Source organism: Natator depressus, chromosome 4, assembly GCF_965152275.1.
Source record: "Natator depressus isolate rNatDep1 chromosome 4, rNatDep2.hap1, whole genome shotgun sequence".
NCBI lineage: Eukaryota > Metazoa > Chordata > Testudines > Cheloniidae > Natator > Natator depressus.
In genome coordinates this window covers 39,924,073-39,950,631 of record NC_134237.1, presented here as the reverse complement: position 1 = coordinate 39,950,631, position 26,559 = coordinate 39,924,073, and the positions used below count along the sequence as shown (strand labels likewise).

Sequence of the window (26,559 nt, the reverse complement as noted above, 5' to 3'; positions counted from 1 at the left end):
ATATGTCTCAACCCTGTTCTGGAGGAACCACCTATTGAGGTGAGAAGGTAGTTCAGTCTCTTCACGCCCAGTCAATCCTTGGCCTCGCTGCTGAGAATGTCACTAAGGATATCAACTAATGCTAATTATGATGTGAACCACTAAGAACCAGACTGAAATGATCAATTTATTTTACATAGCCATTTGAGGGTCATTCAGTGGCCTTCTGCTATATGTGACTTAGGCTGGATTTGAGCTACAGACTGAGGTGAAAGCCTCTGTATCCCATTTTCAGTCATTGCACTGTCTGAGCCATGCAGTCTCAAGGCACCTTCTTAAAGGTCCCCCCCCCCTCTTGTGGACATACACCAATAAATAGGTGTAAAGTAGCAAGGCTTTGTTCTTTAATAACAAACAAAGGAATGTTTGAAAGAATAAGTATCTATGAATGAAAGAGTCCTGTGCTGATTTATTTATCTGATCATTGTTCTGGCTGTGGTTTTTGCAATCCACTACAGATGGCTATTAGTATACTGTAACATCTTGGTATTGCTAGCCATGAGAAAGGACATTTGGGTTAAAAATGAATGTGAGTATGTGACCCAAAAGGGCTACAGGCTGCATGTAAATAATTTCACTGCCCCTCTTTCCACCACTCTCCCACCCTGTTTGTGGAGTAGCTATAAATGTCCTATGACATTAGGGATTTCCCTGCCACGAGGAGAATATAGAGCGTGCATTTATGTACCATATTCATGTTTACCCTCAGGCTATGAAATTTACTGTTTAATGAACATAATTTTATAAACCATAATCCGTGTGTGTGATAAAACACTTCCAGTCACTCCCCTTTCCCTTGGGGCACAATAGCTTTCAATTAAGATCCTTGTGAGCTAAATGCAGTATTTAGAAGCGGGTTCTTTAAAACTTCCCTTTATCAGAAAATTATAGGCAATTTGGTTAGAGAGCATATTGTACAGCTTCATTTACTGGCAATAGTGGGATAGTACTTCATTACAATAAAAAACCAGAGGAAGTGATTAGAAATTTACAGATGTAGGATAAAAGCTGATTCTTTCACAAGCTCCAGAGATCAGCATCAGCAGCTGTGAAGTTTGTTTACAAGATTCAGCCAAGCTTAGCTTTCTGTCTTGTTTATGACTTTGAGGAGGCTATTTCAGCTATGGTGAATTTTTACTGAGGTAAGCAAGGCTCTCAGTACAATACTTCTGTCTTCTGTTTCAAATTAGCAAATGAAGCTGAGACAAGGGGATAGGTTCTAGATTTGAGAGATTTTATTTTGCTAAATTTTAAATTGGTGTCTTGAGAATAGGCAGATCAGCAGTGAGCTACGAGTAGACTGTAATTAACTGAGAAAATGTGCTTTTGAGGGTGCACTTAATTTTGATGATGATATGTATTATTTGGTGAAACGTCAAATTCTAGCTTGTAGCTTTCTTTCAAAATATAGATATTCTCTGTATGTGTACAGACTGACACAGACACACACACACACACACACACACACACACACACCTTTTACGTAACAGAATTCCAAGGATTTGTGATGTACACCTATTTAATAGTTGCTAAGTTGTCTTGCAAAGTTCCACTTAAATGAAGCATGATGGTTATTTGAATCCTTTGTCACCTAGTATGCGGAACTGCCATGATGTCCCTTCTGAACTCAGCCTGCCAGCTACAATTATTGTAATAACACCTAATTGATTTCCCTGATCCTTCCCCCTGACTCATTCTCTTTCGTCTGCAGACCCACTCTGAAGAGAGACCATTCCAGTGTGAGGAATGCAAGGCTTTGTTCCGCACCCCATTCTCTCTGCAGAGACACCTACTAATACATAACAGTAAGTGTTAATTCAGAGAGGCAAAGGGCTTCATCAGGTCACATCACTGACTTGTGGGAGGAAATGCACTGTTACACAGTACAAAATTAAAGTACATTCTCGTTCTGTCTTGCTCCCAAATACACTAAAATTGTGTTCAATTATTATTATAAAAATTCAACCCGCAAGAGCCAGGAAATTCAGTAAAGTCTGAAAGTTTATCCTTGACTCCTCTTGCTGCACAACATGGAGGCTACAGATAATCCAGTGTTGTTCCGAAGTCCTTTGACAAAGGACTCCTGCATGTTCCAGATTAAGTTGTCATATTATGCCCATTTATAGATGTGGAACTGAAACCCTGAGAACTGAATGACTTGCTCAAGGTCACATACAAAGTCTGTGTCAGAATTGAGAACCCATGCTATAGCTCCGAAGTCCCAGTCCAGACCCTTAGCCACAAACCAAATCTTTCTGTCAGCAGCATAAATGCCAGCATACTGGACAAGTCCCTGTGTCTCCTTTAGCCCTCTTGGACCTGCATCTCGTCTTCTCAATCATTAAGAGACTTTGCCTTGCTTTGAGGTTTTGGGGTAGAGGTGCCCTCTTTACCTCTTCAGCAGAAGACAGGAGTTAGTCACTTGTGAGAGTCTTTATTTCTTTTATATTTTGTTAAATGAGTTAATTAAAAATACCTTTATAAAAGTATATGGAAATTTCTCATTATTTTACTAAGATCACTGTAGCTTTGAAAACAGCACTATTTTGGGGGGAAAACTTTTATTTACTGCAATTTAATATACCAGTGTTTTGTGCTAAGTGAATATGCATTAAAGAAATTCTTAGAACAATTTTTTTTTTTAAGGCTTTCAAAGCTGCTCGGATCTATTTTTTCCGTGAGTACTTAAGTTTGTAGAATCTTGGTCTCCTGATAACCTTAGCCAGAGTGCTAAAAATCCTTATTCAATGTGTATATATACACTCCACTGCATAGAACCCCCTTTTTTAAACGCTAATTTAGGGACTGATCTAAAGCCCATTGAAATAATTGTTTTCCATTGACTTCAGTAGGCTTTGTCTCCCCTCACCTCCAAAATATCCCAAAGTAGTAGTGCACATTGAGTTACAGGCTCTTGCGAATCTCTATTTAAAGTATATCTTTTTTTGTTCTTTCAGATTCCCAGAGCTCAAAAATTCTTTTTGTTTTGTGCTTTAAACATCTTCGGGGGGGGAAAGGGGGGAGGATAAAACACACTTTTATGCCAATTTTATTTTAAAAATTTTTTCCGACTCCTGGCCTCAGGACCAACACGAACTATATAGAATATATAAAAAAGCATAAAGCAAACTTTTTACAGTTGTTACAACCTCCCCTCTTCCTGTATAGTTCCGTATAACAGAAGTGCAGACAGACCCTTAGCAAAGTGAAAGTCATCACTATCCTGTACTGAGTAAGAAATAGTTTAAATACAAGATAGTGGTTAAAACAAGGGTCCCTGCTGTTGTAAGAGCAGTGCTTGTGTTCCAGGTAAAGAACATTAAAACTCCACCCCTTCTGACCTCATCCTGAGATTGACTATAGCTATGGTCATGATCATGAGCCTGCCATTTATTTAATAACTCAAAAATAACTGAGAATCATAGGCATTGTCATACTAGAGCAGACCAGTGGTCCCTCTTCCAGCATTGAACTATATGAGCTGCTTCCGAGGAAAGAATAAAACAAAACAAAATCCAACTAATGCTAGTCCAGTTTGACAACGTGGTGTCATCGGGAAGGAATTGTGTGGGAAACTTCTTCACCACTGAGCAGTAAATTCAGGAAAGCATGGAAAACTCAGAATTCAGGCTTAACCTCCCTCATAAATTCCATCTGAAATCAGTATGTAAATTATATACAGTGTTGTTACTTTAAAAGTGGGGTGCTCTGCAGGCAGCGGTATCGATCATACTTAAACCTTTTAAAATAATGTTATATTAGCACAAAAATAAATATATTTAATAAAAGAATGCCTGAAAGTGCGATTCCACTCTGAAAAGTGGATCTATGAAAAATAGTATCATGGAGTTTGATTTTTTTTTTTTCGGTCTTTCAGGATTCCAGATCAAATGTGTTTAATTTAGAGGTAAAAGACTTCCCCCTTTCCCCAACTGCCAGCTCTGCAAATTCAATCTGGGATTTAAAAGTAAAGCTGAGTTCATCCCTATTCTTGCATATCCCTGCAAGATGACTAGGTCCTGCATGCTAAATTATCAGGGTGGATTTGATTTAAATCAGATTGATTTCTACATAAAAGTGCATTCTTGTTGGTTCTTATAACCTTAATACATTTTCTTCACAACTCAAATAGATGTAGGTTTCATTTTTAGAAGATACACACTATACATTTTTTAAGTGATTTATTTTGAAAACTTTTCAGGTTAGGTTTTACAGCTATATCAGAAAATGTATGATTGTTTGGTTATTTCATTTACCAAAAGGTAATTGAAGCAGATATTCATGAAGTCATTGGGAGGTGAACTATCTCCAATTCAACAGGTTAATCATTAATATTTGGACGATTTTTCTTGCCATGCTGTATTAGGAGGAGAACATCACCAGACAGACATTTAAATTCTTTTATTTAACTAAAAACAACATTATGTACTCTGGATTTTTTTTCTTCAAAGCAAACATATAATATTTTAACAAAACAAGCATATGAATTTTTGAATTTAGTTAAACATTCAAGTTTTTTAAAATCAGGTTTGTTTTTGTTAAAATTGTTTTTAACTAAAACAGTTAAATAAAATATTTAAAAAAAAAAATTAAAAGTTGACTATGTCAGCCAGGTCAACATGAGAAACTTAAAATATTGGCTTCTGCAGCTAACTCAGTTGTCTTCACCTTCACTTTCCTGTTTGTTCATAATCTGGAAAAGAGAAACAAGCTTTCCTGCTTTTTCAGGTCCCAAACGATTTCTCAATTTGGAATGAATTAGTCCAAAGGAAGAAAATATTCTTTCTACGCCGGCAGAAGAAGCTACTGCTGTTAAAAAAGAGATTATCACTTCAACAGTCTCTGAATCCAAGTGCTTAAGTGACTTCCACCGGTTCACTGGTGTGACTTTCTTTAAAACATCATCAGCAAACATATATTTCTTGAATGGTTCACCCTGAGCTCTGAAGTTTATTATAGTTGACATTATGGAGGGATGATTGCTGGATGTCCATGTCATAGCCAGCTCCTCTTCTTCAGCAGTTAAGGTTTGACCCTGGTACCGAGTATTGAGAATATTTGCAAGAAAATGAGCTGGAGATCGTGCTTGTCCCATTCATTTTTTTAATGCTTGTAATTTAACTCTGTCATTGCATATTTCTCTTTTTAAGATCTCACTCAGTTCCTTTCAAATTTCAACAGCGTCAGTAACAAAAAAGCTATTTCCCTGCATTTTGTTCAAGGCTACAGAAGTAGTCTTCAGGGTACTCAGCATGTGTTCAACATTTCTCTTAAGCCCAATGTTGAGAACTTTGGCTGTGACAGTGCCATCTATTTTTTCATGATTTTCTTCACAAACAATTTTATTCACAAACAATTTTTTTCACAGTTTTGTTCATCAGATTAGGCCAGTTCTTGATATCGTGCTCAAAACAGTCCACTAGTGCAGTCCATCGCATGTCTTGTAGGAGAGTTAGCTTGGTTCCTCCCACTTTTTTTCAGAGCAGCTGCTGCAAAGTGGTTGTTACAGAAGTATTTTGCACTTTCAAACAACATTAGCCTTTATTTCTGGAACACTGAAGTCTTTGGCTAGGAGGTGCATCAAATGAGCACAGCAACCATATGTTATTAGCTTGTGACTCTCTTCTAAATAATTTCTTCTTACATCTTGGATACATGGACCAAGCTGTGTATTAGACATTTGAATTTTTTTCACAGTTTGTTATAGCTTTTACTGCTACTTCTTGTAAGTATTTTGCTGAGTGTGCATTTCCTGATGTATCAATTGTTTCTGTAAGGAAAACATTCCCTTATTCTGTTGTCACACAACCACATACAATAGGATCATTGTGGACATTGCTCCACCCATCAAGATTCAGGTTAACAATTTTACCCTCTAGACCTTTTGCACACTGCTCAATTTCTCTTTCGTACACTTTATCCAGCAATTTGCCTGTGATGTCTGCTCTGTTGGGTGGACTGTATCCTGGTCTTAATGACTGAACCATGTTAATTGAAGTGTGGGTTCTCAATCATACAGAAAGGAGAGTTTGTTGCATAAATGAACCGGGCAATTTTTTCATCAATTACCTCTTTTTGTAATCTGCTGGTTCTTATCAGAAAGTTATCCAAGGTTGTTCTTGGATGATGGAGATTTTTTTTTCTTTTTGCTACAGGTGATATACTGTGGCTATGTGACATACATGATGTGACTGAAACGCTCTCATTAGCAAATAACTCTGAAACTATGGAAAATTATGGTGATCTTGAAGGTGGATAGCCTTCAGAATCCTGTATGTTGAGGATGGATTCTCCTAAACAAAATAAGTCAATGCTTATTATTACCGTACTGCTCATTTAGTATTACTCATTGCGTTCACTGACACTCAGTACTACTTTAAAAGTGAAATTGTAAAAGGGAGATGTGCCTGTTTCAGCTATTTATTTTTATCACAACTGCATCTAAAATGATAGTACCGTAGAGTTACAACTACATATTTTGGTCAAACATGAGAATTCAAGAATAGTCCAGAAGGAAGACAGGCAGTCCTTAAGAAACAAGTATGAAATAAAAAAGTTTACCATCCTGAAGATCCTGCATGTTCAGACCTGTTCCTTTCATCATCTTCAACGCAGCTTCCTCCTGAGAAGGAACACTTCTCATGATGTTTCATTTGGGCATCCAGGCCTTGCATTTCTTTGTTGCACTGTTTGCATTTTGCACACGTGCCTGTCTTACGCACAGGTAGAAGAACGTCATTAAAATATTCCAAAACGGGGTCTCTTTTACGGCCTGCTGCCCTTATAGGTTTTCCTTTCTAGTGAGAGAATGGTATGGCAGATCTCAAATCAATGAAGGCTACACTCAGAAAGACCTCAAGACTTCTGGAATATGTTGCTCAAACAGTTTCATTTTTGTTCTTACTGCCTGTCCCTCCCTTCTCACATTTATCTCCAGACTTCTCCTCCTTGTCCAGATCCCCCACAATCTTCTATTCATTGAACTTTTTGAAACTTTGCACTTTTAGAGAGAGGTAAGGGATTGACTTTGTGTGCACAAATTTGCAGAGGGACAATAGGGTTGAGGTCTGTTATTTCTCACCTCTATATATTATTTATTTATTTTATTTAAAAACATTTTTGCCATTAACAAGCATGTTCTCTCTGGAGACACAAATCCACAGTTTGAGAACTGCAAAACTAAGCATCTCTGATGGTATCTTGTAGACTGAGCACTGAGTCTCATTGGGTAGATAGAAAGATTAATCTAAATAATCTGTATAGAAGCCCCTGGAGGCCCCATAGGATCTCATTTATAAAACTTTTCTTAAACATTACATTACTGTATTGTCTCATACTATAGAATTAGAATTTATAATCCCTATTCCATGATGAGATATCTTTGAGCTATAATGTATCTTAATGAAAACTATCTTTAGATTGGATTTTTTTGATAAAATGCTTTTTGAGGAAAAAGCCTATTTAAATAAAAAAACATCCAATTTTTTTATTTTTTTTAAAACTCATTGATTTTTATTCACCCTGTAAATTATGCTGTCACTAACACTTGTGCAACCATTCTGACTTCAACAGATTTACACCAATGTAATTTATAGAATTTAGTAACGATTCTGTTGATAATACATGAGAAGGAATATAATCCATGCTATGCTCCTCAGAGCCAAAGATAATTAAAGTCAGTGAACACTTACTTTGGTTGCTAAAGCAAGCAGGTAGGACTCTACATACATACATACATACGTAGGAAGATCCACTGAGCAAGAAGACACGATTTTTACATACTAACTTTCCAGAGTAGAAAACTACACTTGTAAATACCTAATAATAATAATAAAAAATTAAAAAGCTCTTGCTACTGTGTCCAGCAGCAGAATTTGTAGGAGTGAAAGTTGGGGAATGCTTCTCTCCAAAAAACAAGATGAGGCCTATGCTCCTTATAATCTGTACCAGAAGGAGAGCACAGCAATGGGGAGAGCAAAGCCCATGAGGCGTGAGTCCCATGTAAGCCATTCAACAAGATCAGTACATCTTGGGGAAAGACATTTTTGGGTATATTATACCCGTGCTCCATTGGTTTCCTGTTTTTGCTTTTGGATGCAATTATAGGTACAGATTTTGCATGGCAAAGCTCTGTGCAGTTTGGGTTCTAGCTGTGTGAGAAACACTCCCCTCCCTGTGCACTGTCACAAGAAAGTAAGATGCATTTTCACTTTTATTCTCTAGCTTTTGCTGGGCTAAAGGCAGAAAATCCTGATTAGTATGTTTGTTTTTAATTTTAAAGTTGACTTCCCCTCAATCCAACAGAGCCAACGTCTATTGACTTGAAAATAGAGAATGGAAATACTTTCCCCATTTTGTATGTATGAAGTGACTTTTTTTTTTTTAATAGCTCTAGAGCATAAGTAGTAGGTGGAAGAAATTTGGCTCAGAGAGAGTTCCTAGCCTGCAGACCTGCTTTACAGTAGTCTAGTGAAAATTGTTTGTGATTTATCAAAGTAATGAGGTGTAATACTTTGTGTACTGTAAAAAAAAAAATACTATGCACAGTGGATTTTGTAATGCAAATATTTAGTAGGAGATTTTCAAATGTACCTAAGGGATTTAGGTGCATAAGTCCGATTTGAAAATCAGTTATAGTAGTGCTCCTAAGTCCTGTAGGGGCTTTTGAAAATCTCCTCCATGACTGTCTACCAATGTTCTATTGCTTTGGTGCAGGAGTATGTTGGTTAGGAAAGTTTTCCTGTGTCTTCCATGATTAATGAAGGTGTGTTGAGGATAAATTGATTAATAAAGTAGAGAAAAGCCTATTTAAAAAAAAAAGGGAAAAATTCCCTATTCAGTACACTGTTTGGATGGCATGCAGTTAATGAAGTATAGGGCCACACACTGAATAATGAGGCTTAGAAGAAATTATTGAATAGCTTCTTTGTTCATTGAGCGCTATCCATCTTGTGCATTCTGGCTCTTACCCTGCATAACACTTAAAAATATGTGCTTAACTTTAAGCTTGTTAGTAGACCCATTGACTTCTGTGTGCTTAAGTGCTTTACTGGATTGAGGTGAGTACATAGCACCTTACAGGATCCATTAATGTCTTTTGGAAAAAAAATAGTATATAGTCTATGCAATTAAAGACTTGACTGTATCATAAAAGTGTGCACACAGGGGGACAGAGTTAAGGTTGTGTCCACAGCCTCAGTTTTGGCATTTCTAACTTTTGGGTGCTTCACTTTAGAACCTTAAAAGAACATTAAAACATTTTTAAAATGGAATTGTATTTGTTAGAATTGTTATAACATTGTGGAAATACAGAACTGAAGCTGATTGTAGTGATTACATTTAAATGTTTTCAGTATTTTTTCTTTAATGAAGCAGTAAGAGCTTGCAAATTACTTTAATCAGAATGTTAATTGACTTTACTTGCACGTAACACAGGTTGATGTTACTAAAGGAAAGGGATTCCAAAAGAGACATCAGGCCACGAGTTTTAAAGGTAGAGAATGAAGAATTTCATTCAATATTTTGGTGCAGTTTTGGTGTAAAATCTTGTCTTCATTTGCCTCAGACGATGCTGCTTTTGCTCCCAACTGCAAAGTGAATACATTTTTAACGATTGATGTTATTGGAAAGAGAAACTGAGGTTCTGTAAGTTGAAGGATGCCCAAGTGTACTTGCTGAACCATTAAAAGAAGTTCTAATCTTTATTGGCTCTCTGGGTTGGATAATGCTGCTTACCAGAAGAGAATGGGTACAAGATCTACTTCCATGACAGAGTCTGTTATGAGGGAGGGCTGTTACTAATGGAAAAATGAAATGTTTCATTTATAATAGTTACGTCTTTAAATAGCAATGTCAGTGGAGAGGTGGGTTAATTTGGTGTCATAAAAGTAAAGTTATGCAATAAGGAAATGAGTATTAGAGTGGTGTTTACCCAAAGGCCATGGAAGTAAATGGGAGACTTTCCATTCATTGGCCTTTGGACTTAGCTCAGAATGCACAAGGAAAACTGAACCTAGTGGAACTGAGATGGCTGTATTGTCTAATAAGTGGTATTGAGAAAGTATCCTTGCCAGGGTTCAGGAGCCTGCAGATCAAAAAACTGGATTGGGAAGTAGGAGTTCCAGGGGATGATGACTTCCTTTGACTTTCTTTTCACTTTGACTGCTCTTTGTTTTTTATGCAAATGCATGGAAATTATTTCAGGACAGTGCCTTGATTTCCTGTTTTTACCAAGATTTTGTGGGCCTATAGATGTTTTAAGTATGATGGGTTTCTGAATGAATTTCATTTTATAGCTCAATACGTAGTAATATACTCAGTAGGAACATGAAATTCACTTCTATATTTAAGGTAATAAGAACAGTAAGATTTTGTAACTGTTTATCTCCAGTTTCACCTTCTTGGATTTTTTTTATCAAAAATTCTGTGTAGATTTTCATAATATGATACTTCCTCTCCTTTATTTTATTCGCTTTGATGACAATTAAAATATCATCACCGGCATCTGAGTTAGCATTTGTGGAAATGAATGAGGCTGTTCTAATCTCAAAGCTATTGTTAAGGATTCTTTGCAAACTCAAGCAGGCTTCTCTGCATCAGTTATATAACTTAACATTTTGAAATTTTTCTTTGCGACCGTAATAGCTAGAGACTTATGGTGTTGGGCATGCTGATTTTTAGACTAGATATAAACCAAAAGGTCCTGACCATGTGTTGTCATTCAAAATCATACAGTTTCGGCAAGGGTAGAGAGGTTAATCCCAACTTCCTGGCTCAATTGTTTGGGTGATTACATTCTGCTTTCTTAAATAGAAATTTATATTGGATATGGTGTTCTTTCAGCTTTTGTTCCAGGGAGATATGTCAGTACAACTTCCTCCATGTGGCAGATTTGTGCACTGTGTTCCCTTTCTCAAGGGATTAGAGAGTTAACATGATTCCTGATGTTAGCTGGTGTGTTTACACCTTGCTTTTCTATTTTATAAGGTGAGAGGACCTTCAAGTGTGATCACTGTGATGCTACCTTCAAAAGGAAGGACACGTTAAATGTTCACATCCAAGTTGTGCATGATGGACATAAGAAATATAAATGTGATCTGTGTGACAAAGCCTTTGTTACACCTTCAGTGCTTAAGAGTCATAAAAAAGTGAGTATAATCAACTCCACTGAATTTTCATTCATTTCCTTGTTTGTTTACCCTCAAGACTGTGACTAAACATAATATCCCTCAATGTTCCTGTATGGTGGTTTTTTTTCAGTTAAAAGTTATCAGTTATTGTTAACGAGAACAAACATAATGTTTGCTTATTTCAATACTGGGGTTGCTGGTGGCATCCAGAGTCTAGAAGGTTCATAGGTAAAAGTCCTTTCTAAACACTCCAGCATTAGGTGTGTTGCAGAGGTGACTTGTTGCACTGCTCTTACAGCACTCCTATCTACCAGTCCATAGAGCGGCATTGGTGTCAGCTTTAGAAGAGGTCACTTGCTCACCTTCCTGGCCAGACGTAAGGTGTCAACTTAAGTAGATGTTAATAGGAGTGAATGTGGAGAAAATAACTGAACAAAATGACCAGCCATAATAAATGGTCTCCAGTGCTGCCACCAAATGTAGAATAGGAGAGAATCTGCTAAAAAACATTGTGTATGTATTCGTAACTTTACAGCTTGTGTATATGTATGTATAAAACACAAACCTTTATAACTTTGTTTTATGGATTAACAGCAAAACCAAGTGTAATTGTGGTATTTATGTACAGCAATTTAACCGTGAGACTATGTGAAGCACTGATTATTTACATTATAATTAGGTTCCTACCAAATTCACAGTCCATCGTGGTCAATTTCACGGTGCTAGGATTTTTAAAATAGTAAATGTCATGATTTCAGCTATTTAAATCTGAAATTTCACGGTGTTGTAATTGTAGGGGTCCTGACCTAAAAAGGAGTTGAGGGGGAGGCTGTCACAAGGTAATTGTAGGGGGAGGTTGCGGTACTGCGACCCTTTCTTCTGCGCTGCTGCTGGCAGTGGCGCTGCCTTCAGAGCTGGGCAGCTGGAGAGCAGCTGGCTGGGAGCCCAGCTCTGAAGGCGGAGTCACCACCAGTAGCAGCACAGAAGTAAGGAGGGCATGGTATGGTATGGCCACCCTTACTTCTGCGCTGCTGCCTGCAGTGCTGGGGTCTCATTCAGTAGCTGCCGCTCTCCAGCTCCCCAGCTCTGAAGGCAGCACAGAAGTAAGGGTGGCAATTCCACAACCCCCCTAAAATAACTTTGTGACCCCCCCCCCCCCCGCAACTCCCTTTTGGGTCAGGACCCCCAATTTGAGAAACGCTGGTCTCTCCCATGAAATCTGTATAGTATAGGGTAAAAGCACACAAAAGACCCAGATTTCACAGGCGAGAGACCAGATTTCATGGTCTGTGACATGTTTTTCATGTCTGTGAGTTCGGTAGGGCCCTAATTATCATGCTAGTGAGTTTAGCATTGAGGATGCGTATACAAACTAATTACAAAAGGGAATTTAAAGTTTGTTGCCACTCTGTCCTTATGTTGTCTTATAGTCAGTGCTTGTGTATATGTTAGCACACACCCTTCAGCCCACCTCAGAGCCTGGGCTTGATCTCGGACCTCTGAATTCTTGAACATAGTGGATTGCATCATCATCTTAGCTTTGTATGGCACCAAGCACGCAGTCACAGATTACAAATAGTAAAGGGGCCAGTTAAGGATAGAATGGATTTTTTTGGTGGTTTTTTTTTTTTTGTTTGTGTTTTTTACAGTTTTAACCTTTTCTTAAATAATTTAAGTGCATTGATGATCTCCATTTGTTTAATTTACTGGTATCTGTTTTGAAGTCACATTTATCTCATTTACTCACATTTTAAATACATATTGTATTACTATTTCATATTTAATATTTATATTAAAATATTTAAAATTTATATTACAATAGTGCATAGATGAGAAAATAGTATTTTTTAATAGTTACCTTTGATGGACGTAGTGGCAAAATCATCTGAACCTTTACTACACTATAGCTTCCACATTGCTACTACCAATGAAGAATTAGGGTTATAAAATTGGCTTGTTAACACAAAGCCAGAAAGCGGTACTGAGAGAAAGCTGCGCTAGAAAAACACATCTCTCGGGTGGGACACTTGTGAAAACTAGTAGATGATGGGTATCTTATATTTAAGCTTTTCAACAGAGCTGGGGGTGGGGAGTTTGGAGAGTTCCTGTTCCTTTTCCACATTTTATCTTTGTTTAGTTCTTCCTCTTGTATCTGGTTCCATTTTCTTTCTGCTCCATCTTCCCTCTTTTGGGGATGTGCAAAGGACAGGGTGTAGGCAGTTGGCCTAATGGTCCTGGCTGGGCTGGTATCCACAAGTCAAAGATGGCCACAAAGTGTAGTCAGCAAGCAAGGATCAGAGTAATCACTAGAGCCAGGATTGATCAGCGAGAGTCAGGGTTAGGGTCAGGCTGGGTCAGAGACTGGAGATCAGAAAGCAAGGTGAGATCTGAAGTCACAATAGGCCAGAAGTCTGTGCTGTTGTCCGGACAACTTCCTGGGAAACCTCCAGGGTTAAATAGTGGGCATGGGCCAATCAGAAGGCCACAAGATGCTATCACTAGATCTCCTTTAGGCTCCGCAGGAAGTACCACCCAATCTCCACAGTGTTCCTCGGACGTGGCTCTGTATGACCTCCTGCTGGCAATGTGGGAATGTCAGCTGTCCCAGGCTCTGCAAACTTGGGTTCTAGTTCCTAAAGAGTCACATCCTGTGAGGATCCATGGATGTGCCTATCAAACATTAAAAACTTTGGCCAGCCGTGCCCCCTCAAGAAAATGGATGCTAGATTTTTGTGAAAAAACATTAACCAATTTCACCCAGTGCTGAATAGTGTAGTGTGTGTATGTGCTTTTTTATGCTTTTGTGTTAATGCTGGTTTATAGTCAGTTGGTTATGATGACTAAATGAAGCACGTTTGCTGAAAGCTTCACTTGTAATTTACTGTTTTAGAGCAGATTAAAATAGTAGAGTAAGATATTAATTCTTCAGTACAATGATGATCTGCTCTTCCTCTGACAAAGATCATCATGCTCATCAAATGGCTACTTAATTAGATTTTTGTTTGAAACCGCACTACTTTGAAATACCACAACCAAATGGATTGATTTTTAATTAGTAATGATATGTTGAGTAAACAAAGTAAATTAAAATTGTGATCTTCTAGTCAAGAAAATCAAGTTCATATTATTGTGGTTAAGAATAAATATATAGATTGTAAAACCGTGTGTAAAATCTAAAAATAATCTAAGTAATTTTTTCCATTTTTTTTCTTTCCATTTTAATGAATGAGACCGAAAATGTGTGGGGGAAAAAAAATTTGTGACCTCTCTCATTTACCATGTATCATCAGGGTTGTGTGTGATTTGTTTTGTTTTGGTTTTTTGAGAGTACAGGAAAAAATTATTTTTAAAATAAGATTTTCATGGAATGCTACAAAAATAGCAGACTCCACCTGTAAAAAGATGGGCCTAAGAGGGTTATAGGAATAGTTTATGCTGCCACTGTCCAATCCTTTATGCATGTAGTCGTTCAGCAGACTGGAAACCCTGATCCCTTTATAGATACTGTTTAATTGCATAGAGAGTTTGAGCGTAGATCAAAGTTGAGCTACTTTATTCTCTCTAACATATGCTATTATGTTTAAATGTATGGAAATAATTTCTAAAAGGAAGAATATTATAAATAATAAATATTTAATACTTTAAATCTATTAATTTATTAGCTTATTAAATTAATATACTTTATATTTTATCATAAATATTATTTATGTAAACTAAATCTAAGGAACAAATAGAAGGGTCTTTAAAAAAGCACTTCTGGGGACACTATTTACCTAAAACACAGTGCGCATATGTTTATAGCTGTAGCTATGAAAATGCGAACTTGCCCTTAACACTGTCAAAACATAATGGAGGAAATAAGTTTATTCCTGTTAATTATACACACTGCTAGAAGTTTCTTGGGATAACCTGACCAATCCATTTCTTCCCTTAATCAGCCCGTGCTTCTAGTATTATACTTGGAAAGAATGTAACTCCTTGATATGCTCAGTAGGACTGATGAATGATGGAACTCCAGTCCCACTTCCAGGAAGTGACTTCTGAGTTTCAGGTTCTCAAAAAACCCAATGTCATCACATCTTTTCTTCAGCTGTAGGCAAATGCTGTGTCTCAGTTGCTGTCTTTTCTCCTGGTTTCTTCCTGTCTGTTACCCAAGCAGAACCTCAGACTTGCAATTCTGGCTTGGCAAAACAATGTCATCATTCAGAATGTTCTTTAATATGTAGGTCTTTTCCCCTTCACAGAGCGTTATGCCAGCTCTTTTTCTTTAATTTTGTACATCTGCAGTACTGGCTAGAGCGAGGCACGTTGTAAGCATTTATTCATGTAGACCTTCCTTGTCACTTCTGTGTATGGCCTACAACATCTCTGCTTTCCAGTTATAAGCAGTTTTCAGATGAAGATGGACATCCTGCAAACTATGGAATGGTTTTGTTTTGTGTAACTAATTCTCTTTGAAGACTAGAAAAAGCTGCCAAACTCCTTTTCACCCGTGACTAGTCTCAGACACGGTTTGAACACAGGAGTCCAAAGGTGAATAGCTAGTGTAGAAATACATTGTGCTTCTTAGCTGTTCCTTTCTTATGTCTATTGTAACTGTTTACAAATGATCAGTCATTTCTTTATTAAGGGCCCCATGCAGCAAGATGCTGAACCACTTAACTGCCATTGGAACGAGTAGGAGACAAGGCCACTAAACAAATCTCAGGATCATGGCCTAAAAAAGATGCCTTTGTGACTGTTTTTGAAGCTTTTGGTTTATTTTCTATTAATTTTTCTATTACAAGATTAACTTTAATTTCAAATGCATCTCTTCAACACTGATCTGAAGTCCTTTATTAAGTCTTTTTGCAGGCAAATCTCCTATTGAAGTTCATAGGAGCTTTGCATGTGTAAAGCCTGAGAAGTGACTTCGGAATCAGACTCTACTGTATAGTATGTATCTTTCTGTTTTTAAGTTTGTTATGCCTTTATTTTAAAATATCTGAGATGGCAAGTAGTATAGAATTCTGATCCCCACACTAATATGGTTTGTGGAAAAAATGGAAAATGTTAAGGATGTAAATACATCATACAAAATATCTCAGGTACTTACAGATAATGGCATCTGTTTCTTTTAATTGCTTTTAACTGAATTTCTGAAGCTACAAAAACATTTCAGAGATGTGCTAATGATGACAGAATTTAATTAATCTTAGTTTTTATCTTTTCAAAGTTTGAATGAAATGGTAATATTTGCTCCTTCTTTGATGAATATGAAATATGCTGGTATGTTTGTGCATGTAGATTTGAATCTGTATAATTTATCTAAGAACTCTGATACTAACTATAAAGTGATCAGTGTCATAAGAATACTTATATAGGTTGCACATACACACCTTTTATATATTTGTGTGTTTTGTGTATGTATGTGTGTATATGTATGTATGTATATATATCTGTATAATGTGCACACAGCGACATAATTATATATGAGTCAACATTTTGAAAAATGGCTTCTAATTTTGTGGACATAATCATATGTCCCTCCTCAAAAGATACAGTTTGTGGTTGCAAAATGCAGTTGATTTGTGTGCAAATCTGAGAGATGTCTGTCTGTTCAGCTTGTGCTCATGCAGATGTTTGAAGTAATTGTGTCTTTTATGGGTGCAGTTAACAGTAATGAAAACTGTAGGTACAAATTTACAGCATTGATGTCTGATGGAAGATATTTCTCATAATCTGAATATAACATTTGTTTTAAAAGCATATTAAATCCTTTATTTGAGAAATATAAATACTATTGTCAAACCGAGGTCACTGGATGATGATTTTTGTGTGTGCAACGTTGGTCTAATTATGCAGGGGAAAATCCTGAAGGGTCTACCAAGTGGTAGCCAGTAAAACACCATATAAGATTTTAAGAGGTTACATAATAATTAGACATGTACTAAGACCTTTGTCTAAAAGTACCTTCCCGCAGCCCCTTGCACTTTGAGGAAATTCAGATCTGAATCTAGATCCAAACTTAAGCCCATCTCTAATAATAACTTTGTAACTGTTACCAGGTGAATAAAGTCCTTGTGACAGCTGTATATCACTTAACACTATAGCCATGACCTTAAGGCCCAATGTCCCCAAAGAGAACTGTTGTCCTAACTATAAATCCCCCCATCCAAACTAGTCCTTTACCTTCTGAAGAACTGGGTTGATCTGAAAGAGTGTCTGTCTTACTGTTATCACTAAGTATTCTGTGTATCATAAAATAGAAAATTGTATAAGAGTCAACCAGCCAAATGCTAAAGTTTTAACTTAGTCCTCACTCCAGCAAATATTCCTTTGAAGTCAATGGAGTTTTGCTGCAGTAAGGACTGAGTGAGAACTTCAGGGCATGTGACCCGTAATTTTAACAGTTTTTATTGTTAAGATAATTATTAAAAACACACTCTCATTTTAACCCCAGATGACACGAAGAAGTTAAATCTAAGAAGCCAAGTAAGTCCCAACGAAGGGACTTACTGTTCTTTATTTTTCTTTTCATCCACATGTGTTAGTCACACAAACTTGAATGGAGAATTGATCCATAGTGTATCTAAGATCCAGATTGCAGGGTTTGGGTTTTTTTTAATGTTTTCCTATTAATTTTCTCTTTTTTCCTTGTTAAGAGATCCTGCTAAGGATGAATCATAAGATCTGAGGATCATAAATATTAAATAAATACCAGACTTTAAACGTATTCCTAAAAATATTTGTTTTTTTAATTAAAAACGTATTCCTAAAAATATTTGTTTTTTTAATTAAAAAACTAATTTAATTAATTAGTTTTTATTTTAAAAAATGAGAAGTACCTATCCTTTATCCCATTGGTTTCTTTGGTTCATTCTCTATTGTAACCACTACCATTTTGAGCTGCTATTACAAATAAGACTGGCCATGGATTTGAGCAACCAAGAACTCCTGCGGAAGTTACGTATTGCTTCAGGGAATACTGTGATTTTTTTGGTTGTTCTGAATGAATTAGTAGTTGTCTATCTGGAGTCCCCCAATGTTGCCATAGAAGATATATAAAACTTCTAAACAACCTTATCCTAATCAAGATGGATTTAACATTCATATCCCTGGCGCCATGGAGAGAAAAGTGCATGTTTGTTGGATTTTGAAATTGTATCCCATTTACTTTAACTTCGACTACAGTATAATGCATACCATGTGAGTTAAGGTATTTACTGAAGAATAAAGAATGTATAACTTTATAATGGCTGAGGATTTTTCAATCAAAATGAGAATTAATTTTCTGACCTGCGAAGAATTAAATGCAAAGTTTTAAAAACTGAATTTGTCAGTGGGATGAATGGTTTAGTAATCTTACCTCTGCTGTCCCATTTGAAATACAGTCAGTAATCCTAAATGAAGAATGTTAATGTTTTCAAACTTCTCCCCAGAGAAGGGTAGACACCATCCTGTGTGTATACAATTCAGTAGACTGATAAATCTTTATTCAGAAAAGAAGGCTAGAGGTAGCCCTGAGATGGGAGTTGCTGTTTCTCAGTGTTGAGATTATTCGTAAGATAACATGGTGGTGATCACATTGTAACTGTTAGGTAGAATCCCTTTTAATTCCAACAAGCTTCACAATATATGTTCAAATATTGCAGCCTTTCACTGTGGGAAGAGAATCAGTTTGAGCTTATTGAATGTTTTCTGCTTTTTCACAATCAGTATTTTGATGTTACCTTTTATTTTTGTATTGAAAACATTTTTGTCTAGATAATCCTGATATCATGCGTAGTAAATACACAGTTTAGACGCAAGTACAGTCAAATAACTTCAAGTGACTGTAATTGTTACCGTCAATAATTGATAAAGTAACAAATGAAATAGGGGCCAGATTTTGACATCCTTACTGTCTTTGAGTAGTACCTTCCACCATGAGTAGTCATGTTCAGTAAATGTGCTTAGGTGTGGAATAAGTTGCTGTTCAATGTAAATCAATCTGTGCTGTTAGTTTCAGCAACATAGAATGTTTAGAACCAAATGGGAGAGCATCTTCTCCAGGTTAGTTTGAGCTATACTGTTAGACCCCAGTTAAGGAAAATATCCATATTAACATTAAGCACATACTTAAGCACGTGCTTAAAATGCTTTCCTGAACTGGGGCCTCAGAGCAATATGTGAAAATCTGCAAGAATCCACGCCCACAGCTTTCACTGCAAAGTGGTCCTTTCGTTACCTTTATGTTCAGGGTGGTAGTTTTGTTCCTTCAAAATAGCTGTACAATATGCCAATATGACATTCTAGTCATAAAAGGGCCAATTATGCAAAGGTACTGAACACTACCTCTAAAATACTGAATGCTCTTAGTTCCCATTGAAGTCAGTGAAAGTTGCAAATGCTCAGTACATCACTCAGGATTGGTTTTTATAGTTGATAGGTAAAGGTATTGGCCAGTAAGCACAGTCTTAACTTTCTGATCCGACTGTGTTTCTATGCTGATGCATTTGATAAGCTGAGCTATGTCAACATTATATATCTCAGTAAGGCTTTTAATAAGGAAAGTAAACCTAGAAATTGAATTTTTAATCATTGTAGGAATAAAATTATTGGGAGGGAGAAGAGACCTCAAGAAAGTCATGTGTTCTATCTGTGTATGACTGATGGTGAATTTTATAGTCTGAATTAGATTATCAGTTACGTTAAGTTTAAGAAGACAAGTTAGTGTTTTCATGGTAAAATGTATCTGATAATAAGATACAGAAAAGCTGAAGTTCAAGAAATGTGCTGCTCTTTCAGATAATGATGAAAGCAGTTTACCCAGGGGAGGAGTGGACTCTTCTATTATCCACAGGGAATTTACTGTGTGTGCGTACACACACGCACATAGCCTTTTGACTAACTGTAACTAACATTTTTCTTATTTATACAATAAAAATATTAACTCTTATCTCGGTAAACCTGGAATATAGCTGCTGGCGTAGGAAGTACAGTCTGAAAATATAACTGCATACAAAAATAACTCCAAATAGCTATAATTTCTTGTCTACAGTATTGCCTAAACATGGCAATCTGTATTTTTCAAATCTGATTTCTTAATAAATCTCCCCACTGTATTTTCCACTGAATGCATCCGATGAAGTGAGCTGTAGCTCACGAAAGCTTATGCTCAAATAAATTTGTTAGTCTCTAAGGTGCCACAAGTACTCCTTTTCTTTTTGCGAATACACACTAACATGGCTGCTACTCTGAAACCTTAATTTATGTATGTCACTCAAGTAAATTTAGGTGACATACATAAATGATAGAGCTGATCTTTTTACACGAAATGTGGACCAAATTAAGGGGTTTTTCTTGCTGTTTAAGCCAGCTGATAGTGGTCCAAATAATTTTGAGTATTCAAAATGTAGACTATAAAATGTTCTGAATAAAAAATAGCGAACTATGGTCTAACCTCAAAAGATGCTGAGTGGTTCTCAACTTTTTAGGGTTCATGAACATCTCGCAAGAAAGTCTGATTTTTATAAGATCTCCAGCATTGCATCAGTTGGTTCAAACTGGAAATACCACAAGAACACAGTCTTTCACGGTTTGTCTTGCAAATGGAGATACATATGAAAATAACTGTGTTGAATTTGAAATTGTGTCCACAGATGTTCATAATGGGTTTATAGCAATTCTTGCCTTGCAACAGACTTTTTTTCTTCCAAAGCTGCCAGTTAACACAAGCATACTATGAAATATACACTTGAGTAGATTCCTTATCAAAGTATGGGATGCACAAAAATATTTTACAGAAATTTCCATAAATTGATTAATCTAATATTTATTATGCATTAAATACATAGGGTCCATCTTGCAACCCATATGCATTGAAGTGAATTAGAGTTTTGTATGTTGAAGGACTGTCTGTTTGTTGACTTGTATTTAAACTCTGCTCCAAATTATGTTACAATTAGATCTCATAAGCCAGTTAGAACCAGAAGTTGTGGAGAAAGTTCCCTCACACACCAATTCCAGTTCTTTTTCCTAGAGAAAAAATTATCTAAAGGACAAATCAAACTCTAGTCTATTTTGTAATAAAATAAAATAAGACTAGACAAAAACACAAGCTTTTAAGCAGTGGGCTCATTTTATTGAGGTTAATGCTGCCTTGAAGAAATCAAGGCATTATTTCCTGTTTTATACTGGAAATAGTATTTGGCATTGAAAATATCCTGCCCCTCTGTAATGAGGTCCCAGCAGGGCCTTCCTGGCTCCTGCCCCTGCTGGGCTGAGAAAGTCACACAGAGACCTTGGTGCAGTGCTCACCTGGTGCTTTTATTTACAGGTTGTGTTCCCACCACCCTTCCACCATACACATAGTCCCCTTCTTACAGGCCACCAGCAGGAGAGAGGGGGCAAGCTAGCTCTCTCTGCTTCCCCTCACTGCCTTCCCTCTAGTGCAGCTTACAGCCTGTCCAGCTCCTCCCCTGGGACTTTTATCCAGCCCCAGCCTGATGAGGCAGCAGCTGTTCCAGCTTTCCCAATCAGGGCCAGGTGATCTACCCACCTACAATTCACCTCTCTTAATTGGAGCTGGAGTGACAGAGGGTTGGCTAAGCAGTTTTCTGCTTAGCCCCCTGTCATCCTTCCCCCCCCCCATTGGATATTTCCAAAAGCACATACAAATTAATCAAATGTTTATAAACCAAACTATTTAAGGAATTATAAACTCAGTGAAACTGTAGTTAGATTTTGTAAAATAAACCTGTTTATCATCAGTAATGAGATTAGTTTAGAAACTTTAGCTATTTTGTGGACTAAAAGAACATCTATGATTAATTCTTTAGAATCTCTGCCTGATGGCATGGAATCAAATATGGAATGACTGTGGAAGGAAATATAAGCTTGGAAGAAAAAAAAAATAGAGAAAAAAACAAAAGAAAAATGGTCAATGTCAAGTCTATTGAATCTTCTATGGATCCTCATTCTTTAAAGCTATGCAAAATCTTTTTTTCTTAACTTTTTTTTTCCTTTCCTTCCTATCTAGACACACACAGGGGAAAAGGAGAAAATTTGCCCATATTGTGGACAGAAGTTTGCAAGCAATGGAACATTAAGAGTTCATATTCGGAGTCATACAGGTACAGTAGCTTATGTGGTAAAGAGAACTTAGTTCTTTAGATATATAACTATATTACAAAAATATTTCTAGCAATCTAACTACCGTTTTACACACTGGGTGACTTAACACAGCATTTTGAGATTTTTAGTGCTCTTTTTGCCTGATTAACTTGAAGATCCACAGCTACCATGCTTCAAACATAACAATTACAAAAATCCCATTAGACTATCTGATTACCCATCTGTTTGTCCATGAAAGAACTTTTCTTACTAATCAGCCTGCTGCTCTGGCCTGATTAATTTGGAGCCAAATCCTGCTTGCTACCCTTGTTTGTGTAGTCTCACATGACTTCAGTGGAGCTATGACAGTTAGCACCAGTTGAGGATCTTCCCCAGTGACTTGAATGGAACAACTCCCATAAGTAAGGCAAGCAGAATATGGCCCTTAGTGTTTTGAGACATCACCATAGTTCCGATGGTAAAGAATATCGTGCTATCAAATATGGGATTGATGCAATCACATTGATTGACTAAAAATTTATTGCATATAAATTAGATGGTCAGTTTTGTTGTTTTCGCCTTTGGAAGCAAAAACTGATTCTATAAATGTATCACCATGTTAGTGATTTCTGGTTCTTGTGGGCAGTACAAGATGAGATGAAGTTAGAGAGACGCTTCACACATGCCAGAATATTAGCGTGAGAGACAACTTTGGTGAGGGAATATATTTTATTGGATCAGCTTCTGTTGGTGGAAGGGACAAGGTAGCAGGAGACTGGCTCATAGGCAGTCTAGTGTGTGGAGCAGGAATCAGGTCTAGGGCTCGGAGTCCAAATGCCTGAGCACAAGGCCAAAATAGAGTCAGAGATGGCGACTGGAGCCAAAGGTCAAAACTGAGTCAAAATCCAAATGCCAGCACCAAGGAGTGAGACAGAGTCAGAACCAGGGCCAAGGGTCAGAACCAGATTACCTCATGTCAAGGGAGGCAGGAGCAGGGCTGGTTCCAAGGCACGAGCAAGGCTGGGACAAGACTGGAACAAGATTGGGTGCATGACAGGGTCTAGGCTGGAGCAATGTAGGAGTAAGCAGGAGCAGGGCTTGGAGTAAGGTGAGCACAGGGAGGCAGACAATCTGTGGGTGTGTGCATTATGCAGCCACTAATCCTCCCAGCTGCTGGGTTTAATAGCAAGCCACCTGACTGCCTTAACCAATCAGGTGGTTCTGCTGTGGCCTAGCTGCGATTGTTGGCTGCCTGACAACTGGGCAGGTGCAGCTGGAGGTCCTCATTTCTGAGAGGCTTTCAAGCTTACACAGAGCTCTTCTTCAGGTCTGGGGAAGGTAACCAGAGTGTCTGAGCTAAATACAAGGTGAGAGAGAATTCTGAGCATAAAGGTTTCACACATGCTGTAGGAGACCACTTAAAATGGAGTGGGCAGTTTTAGCAGGCAGTAGGATGTGTTACAAATTGTTGTCATGAGCCATAAAACCAGGGACTCTGTTCAGTGCATGGTTTTTAGTGTCTAGCAGCATTCAGCATTTAAGTTCCCCAGCTTGTCTTTTGAAGGTGGTGTGCATTGAGGGGCATGTGTTGCAGACAAATTCTAGAATCTACTAAGGCTGTCTTTTAGGGACAAGTGGAAGGATCCTTTTGGGGTCTTACCTGCTGCATTAGGAGAGTGGGTGTGGGTCACTCTTGCCCTGTTAAGACTCTTTGGTCTGAATTTACAAAAGTCCCTGTTTTGGGATCACTGCAATGCACAAAACTCCCACTGAGCCCTGTAGGTGCCTAAACTCACTTGATGCCTAAGTTTTCAAAGTAAAAGTTCCCTAGCGGTCTATGTTTCTGCCTCTGAGCATGCTGCCTCCCTGTAGGTACCTGGGCCCCTATCTCCTGCCTAAGCCCCACAGCAATTCACAAACCGGGGAAGGCAGGCATTCCTCCACCTAAGTTGAGTGCAGGGCTCAGTCCAGTAAGCATGCTCAGAGGGCATCTACTGGATCAGTCCCCTTGGGTGAGTTCAGACAAAATAGCTGGTGGGGGGCCGGCCGGAACAGGTCCCAGTGGGTAGGGTACTCCGCTGGGATATAGGGGACCACCAGCTGAAGTCCCCTCTCCACCTGAGGAGGAAAAGGGATTTACACTGGAATCTGTTCAGGTGAATGCTGTAATTATTGGGCTGTGGGATATTCTGGTGTTAAGCTCCCTCAAGCTCTCCTGGTGAAGCTGTTGGTTTCTGAATAAATAGTCACTGGAGCAGAGGGACTGGATCCTGGGTCTCCCACCTCCTGGATGAATGCTCTAATCACCAGACTATAGAGTGATTCTAAAGCTTGTACTTTCTCTCGGGCCCAAATGACTCCGGGAGAAAATGGAAACATAGCAACTTCTTGCGACCATTTTAAAATCTTCATAGACAAAAGGGTGCCAACATCAGGGTCTCTCAAATCTGCACCCTTTCAAATGTCAGATCAAGCAGTATGGGTTTGAATCCCTAGATCTGAACTTCACCCTTATCTTTTGGTTTCTGGGTTGAATCCAGAACGACAAGGGGCCTGTTTCCCAGTTCTAGTTTTGATATGGCTTTGAAATCTCCCAAGAAACTTGCAAAATTGCAACAGTATAAAATCCAAATTCAGACCCTAGTCTTGATCCAGCCTCAGATTCCAACCCTATTCTATATCTAATCCAGATCCAAACATTCTGTTCCTAAGCCCCACTCTACTCAAAGTTGTTTTTGTCACAAAGTCTCTTTCATTATAATGTCCTGATACCCATTTGTGTGTGTCACGTAATCTTGTGTACATAATTGCACCCAAACCATATTATTATTTTCAGTGTACACAGGATTTATACAAACATGCTGAAAAACAAATCAGTCATATTGGCGGATTTCAGTTACCACCCACTACAGATTTAATTCAAGTAATTGGCATGTAGCTGAAAGTTTTAGTGATGTTTTGCTTCCAGCATGAAAGGATGTAGGTTTGAGTTTGACATGCAAAGCTGCTGTTAACAAATAGGCTTCCTGTGACAGTCTGTTCACTTTTGCATAAACAAATTTGGGTTGCAGGAAGATGACAGCATGTGTATGTTTAATCACTTGGCTTTCTATTATGTTTGGTAAAAGTCTTAATCAATTTCTTCTGCCATTTCGGCTCTCTGTTAAGATAAAAGCTGTTTGTTTGTTTTGTGATACAGTTTACACGTCTAAATGCATCCAGTGCAGGATACTGGTAATTTCAGTGGTCCCATATCTGATCATGTAGCCAGACAAAAATCTTTTATGGACTGGCTAAAAGGATGAAATTAATTTATATGTTTAGCTCTTATTCTCTAATGAATGTGAAAGTTATCCCTCATAGCAGGTGTAAAAAAGAGAATTCTGCTGAAATAGTTGTATATAGTTTAGCTAAAGAAAATTAAAAAACAAACTAGAAACACAAAAGGAAATTAAGGTCAGGGTAGGCATAATAAATAATAAAGAACTGCAGTGCAACCTCTCCTTCCCTCCCTCTCTTTCTCTTTGTTCTTTCACTGACAACCCAACTTGTCAAACCCTTGCAAGACTTTCATCCACAAGCTTCAACCCATATCTCTTCCTCCTTCTATCTCCTAATTTATCTGTATTTCTTCTTCTGTCCTCCATATCTGTTTCTTCCACAACATTACAACCAATGGGAGCTTCAGGTGTTCTCTGAGGTGTGAAGGGCAGCAACCCCTTCCTCCCCAACCACCCCCCCCCCAAAAAAAAAAATCTTGGAGCAAATGGGCTGTGGGTGGAAGGAGCCTGTGGAGGCTCTGCCCTCTCCAGGAAGAGAGAAGAGTTCAGCTTTCCCTGGTAACCAAAGATGTCAGCAAAGTTAGACCATGTGTGCCACCAAGATGAATTACTGAAGATGTCAAAAAGGGGAGATTGCTGTTCATTGTGGACAATCTGTACTTCTCCAGTTAATTGAAAGGGTCAAAGTCGTGCTTCACCTTCTGAGGGGCTACATCACTGCAAAGGGAAATATGAGTTGCCAGTGAAGGGAATCCCTGTCATCAGAAAGCAGTGCAAAAAGTCAAGAATTCTTTTGATGGCCTTTAATAAATAAAGTTTATTACTTTTAACTGCTTTGGGAAAGACCTGACAGGTTTTTAGGAGATTTTCTGAGCAGTAAGAGAGCTTGGCTGCGTATTAAACATGAAGCCATCGTTTCTAAATGTTGCAATAATATTGAAGACTTCATGCTGTTGGCATCCATTAAACACTGTGGTTTTGAATTAAATCAATGCAAAATTATACCCTCCTGTGTTTGTCATCACATTTCTGCA

At 37.8% G+C, this 26,559-nt stretch overlaps 1 protein-coding gene across 2 annotated transcripts in view; it reads left to right on the top strand.

Moving 5' to 3' along the window:
• Positions 1-26,559, top strand: part of PRDM5 (PR/SET domain 5) — a 131,922-nt gene that overhangs the window by 60,614 nt on the left and 44,749 nt on the right. Inside the window, exons 11-14 of one of the 2 annotated variants that reach the window (XM_074950018.1) lie at positions 1,751-1,844; positions 11,026-11,186; positions 11,467-11,544; positions 22,171-22,264. In XM_074950018.1, coding sequence (XP_074806119.1) covers positions 1,751-1,844; positions 11,026-11,186; positions 11,467-11,544; positions 22,171-22,264 — 427 coding nt within the window. The remainder of the gene's footprint in view (positions 1-1,750; positions 1,845-11,025; positions 11,187-11,466; positions 11,545-22,170; positions 22,265-26,559) is intronic. The other variant, XM_074950019.1, reaches the window with a different exon arrangement.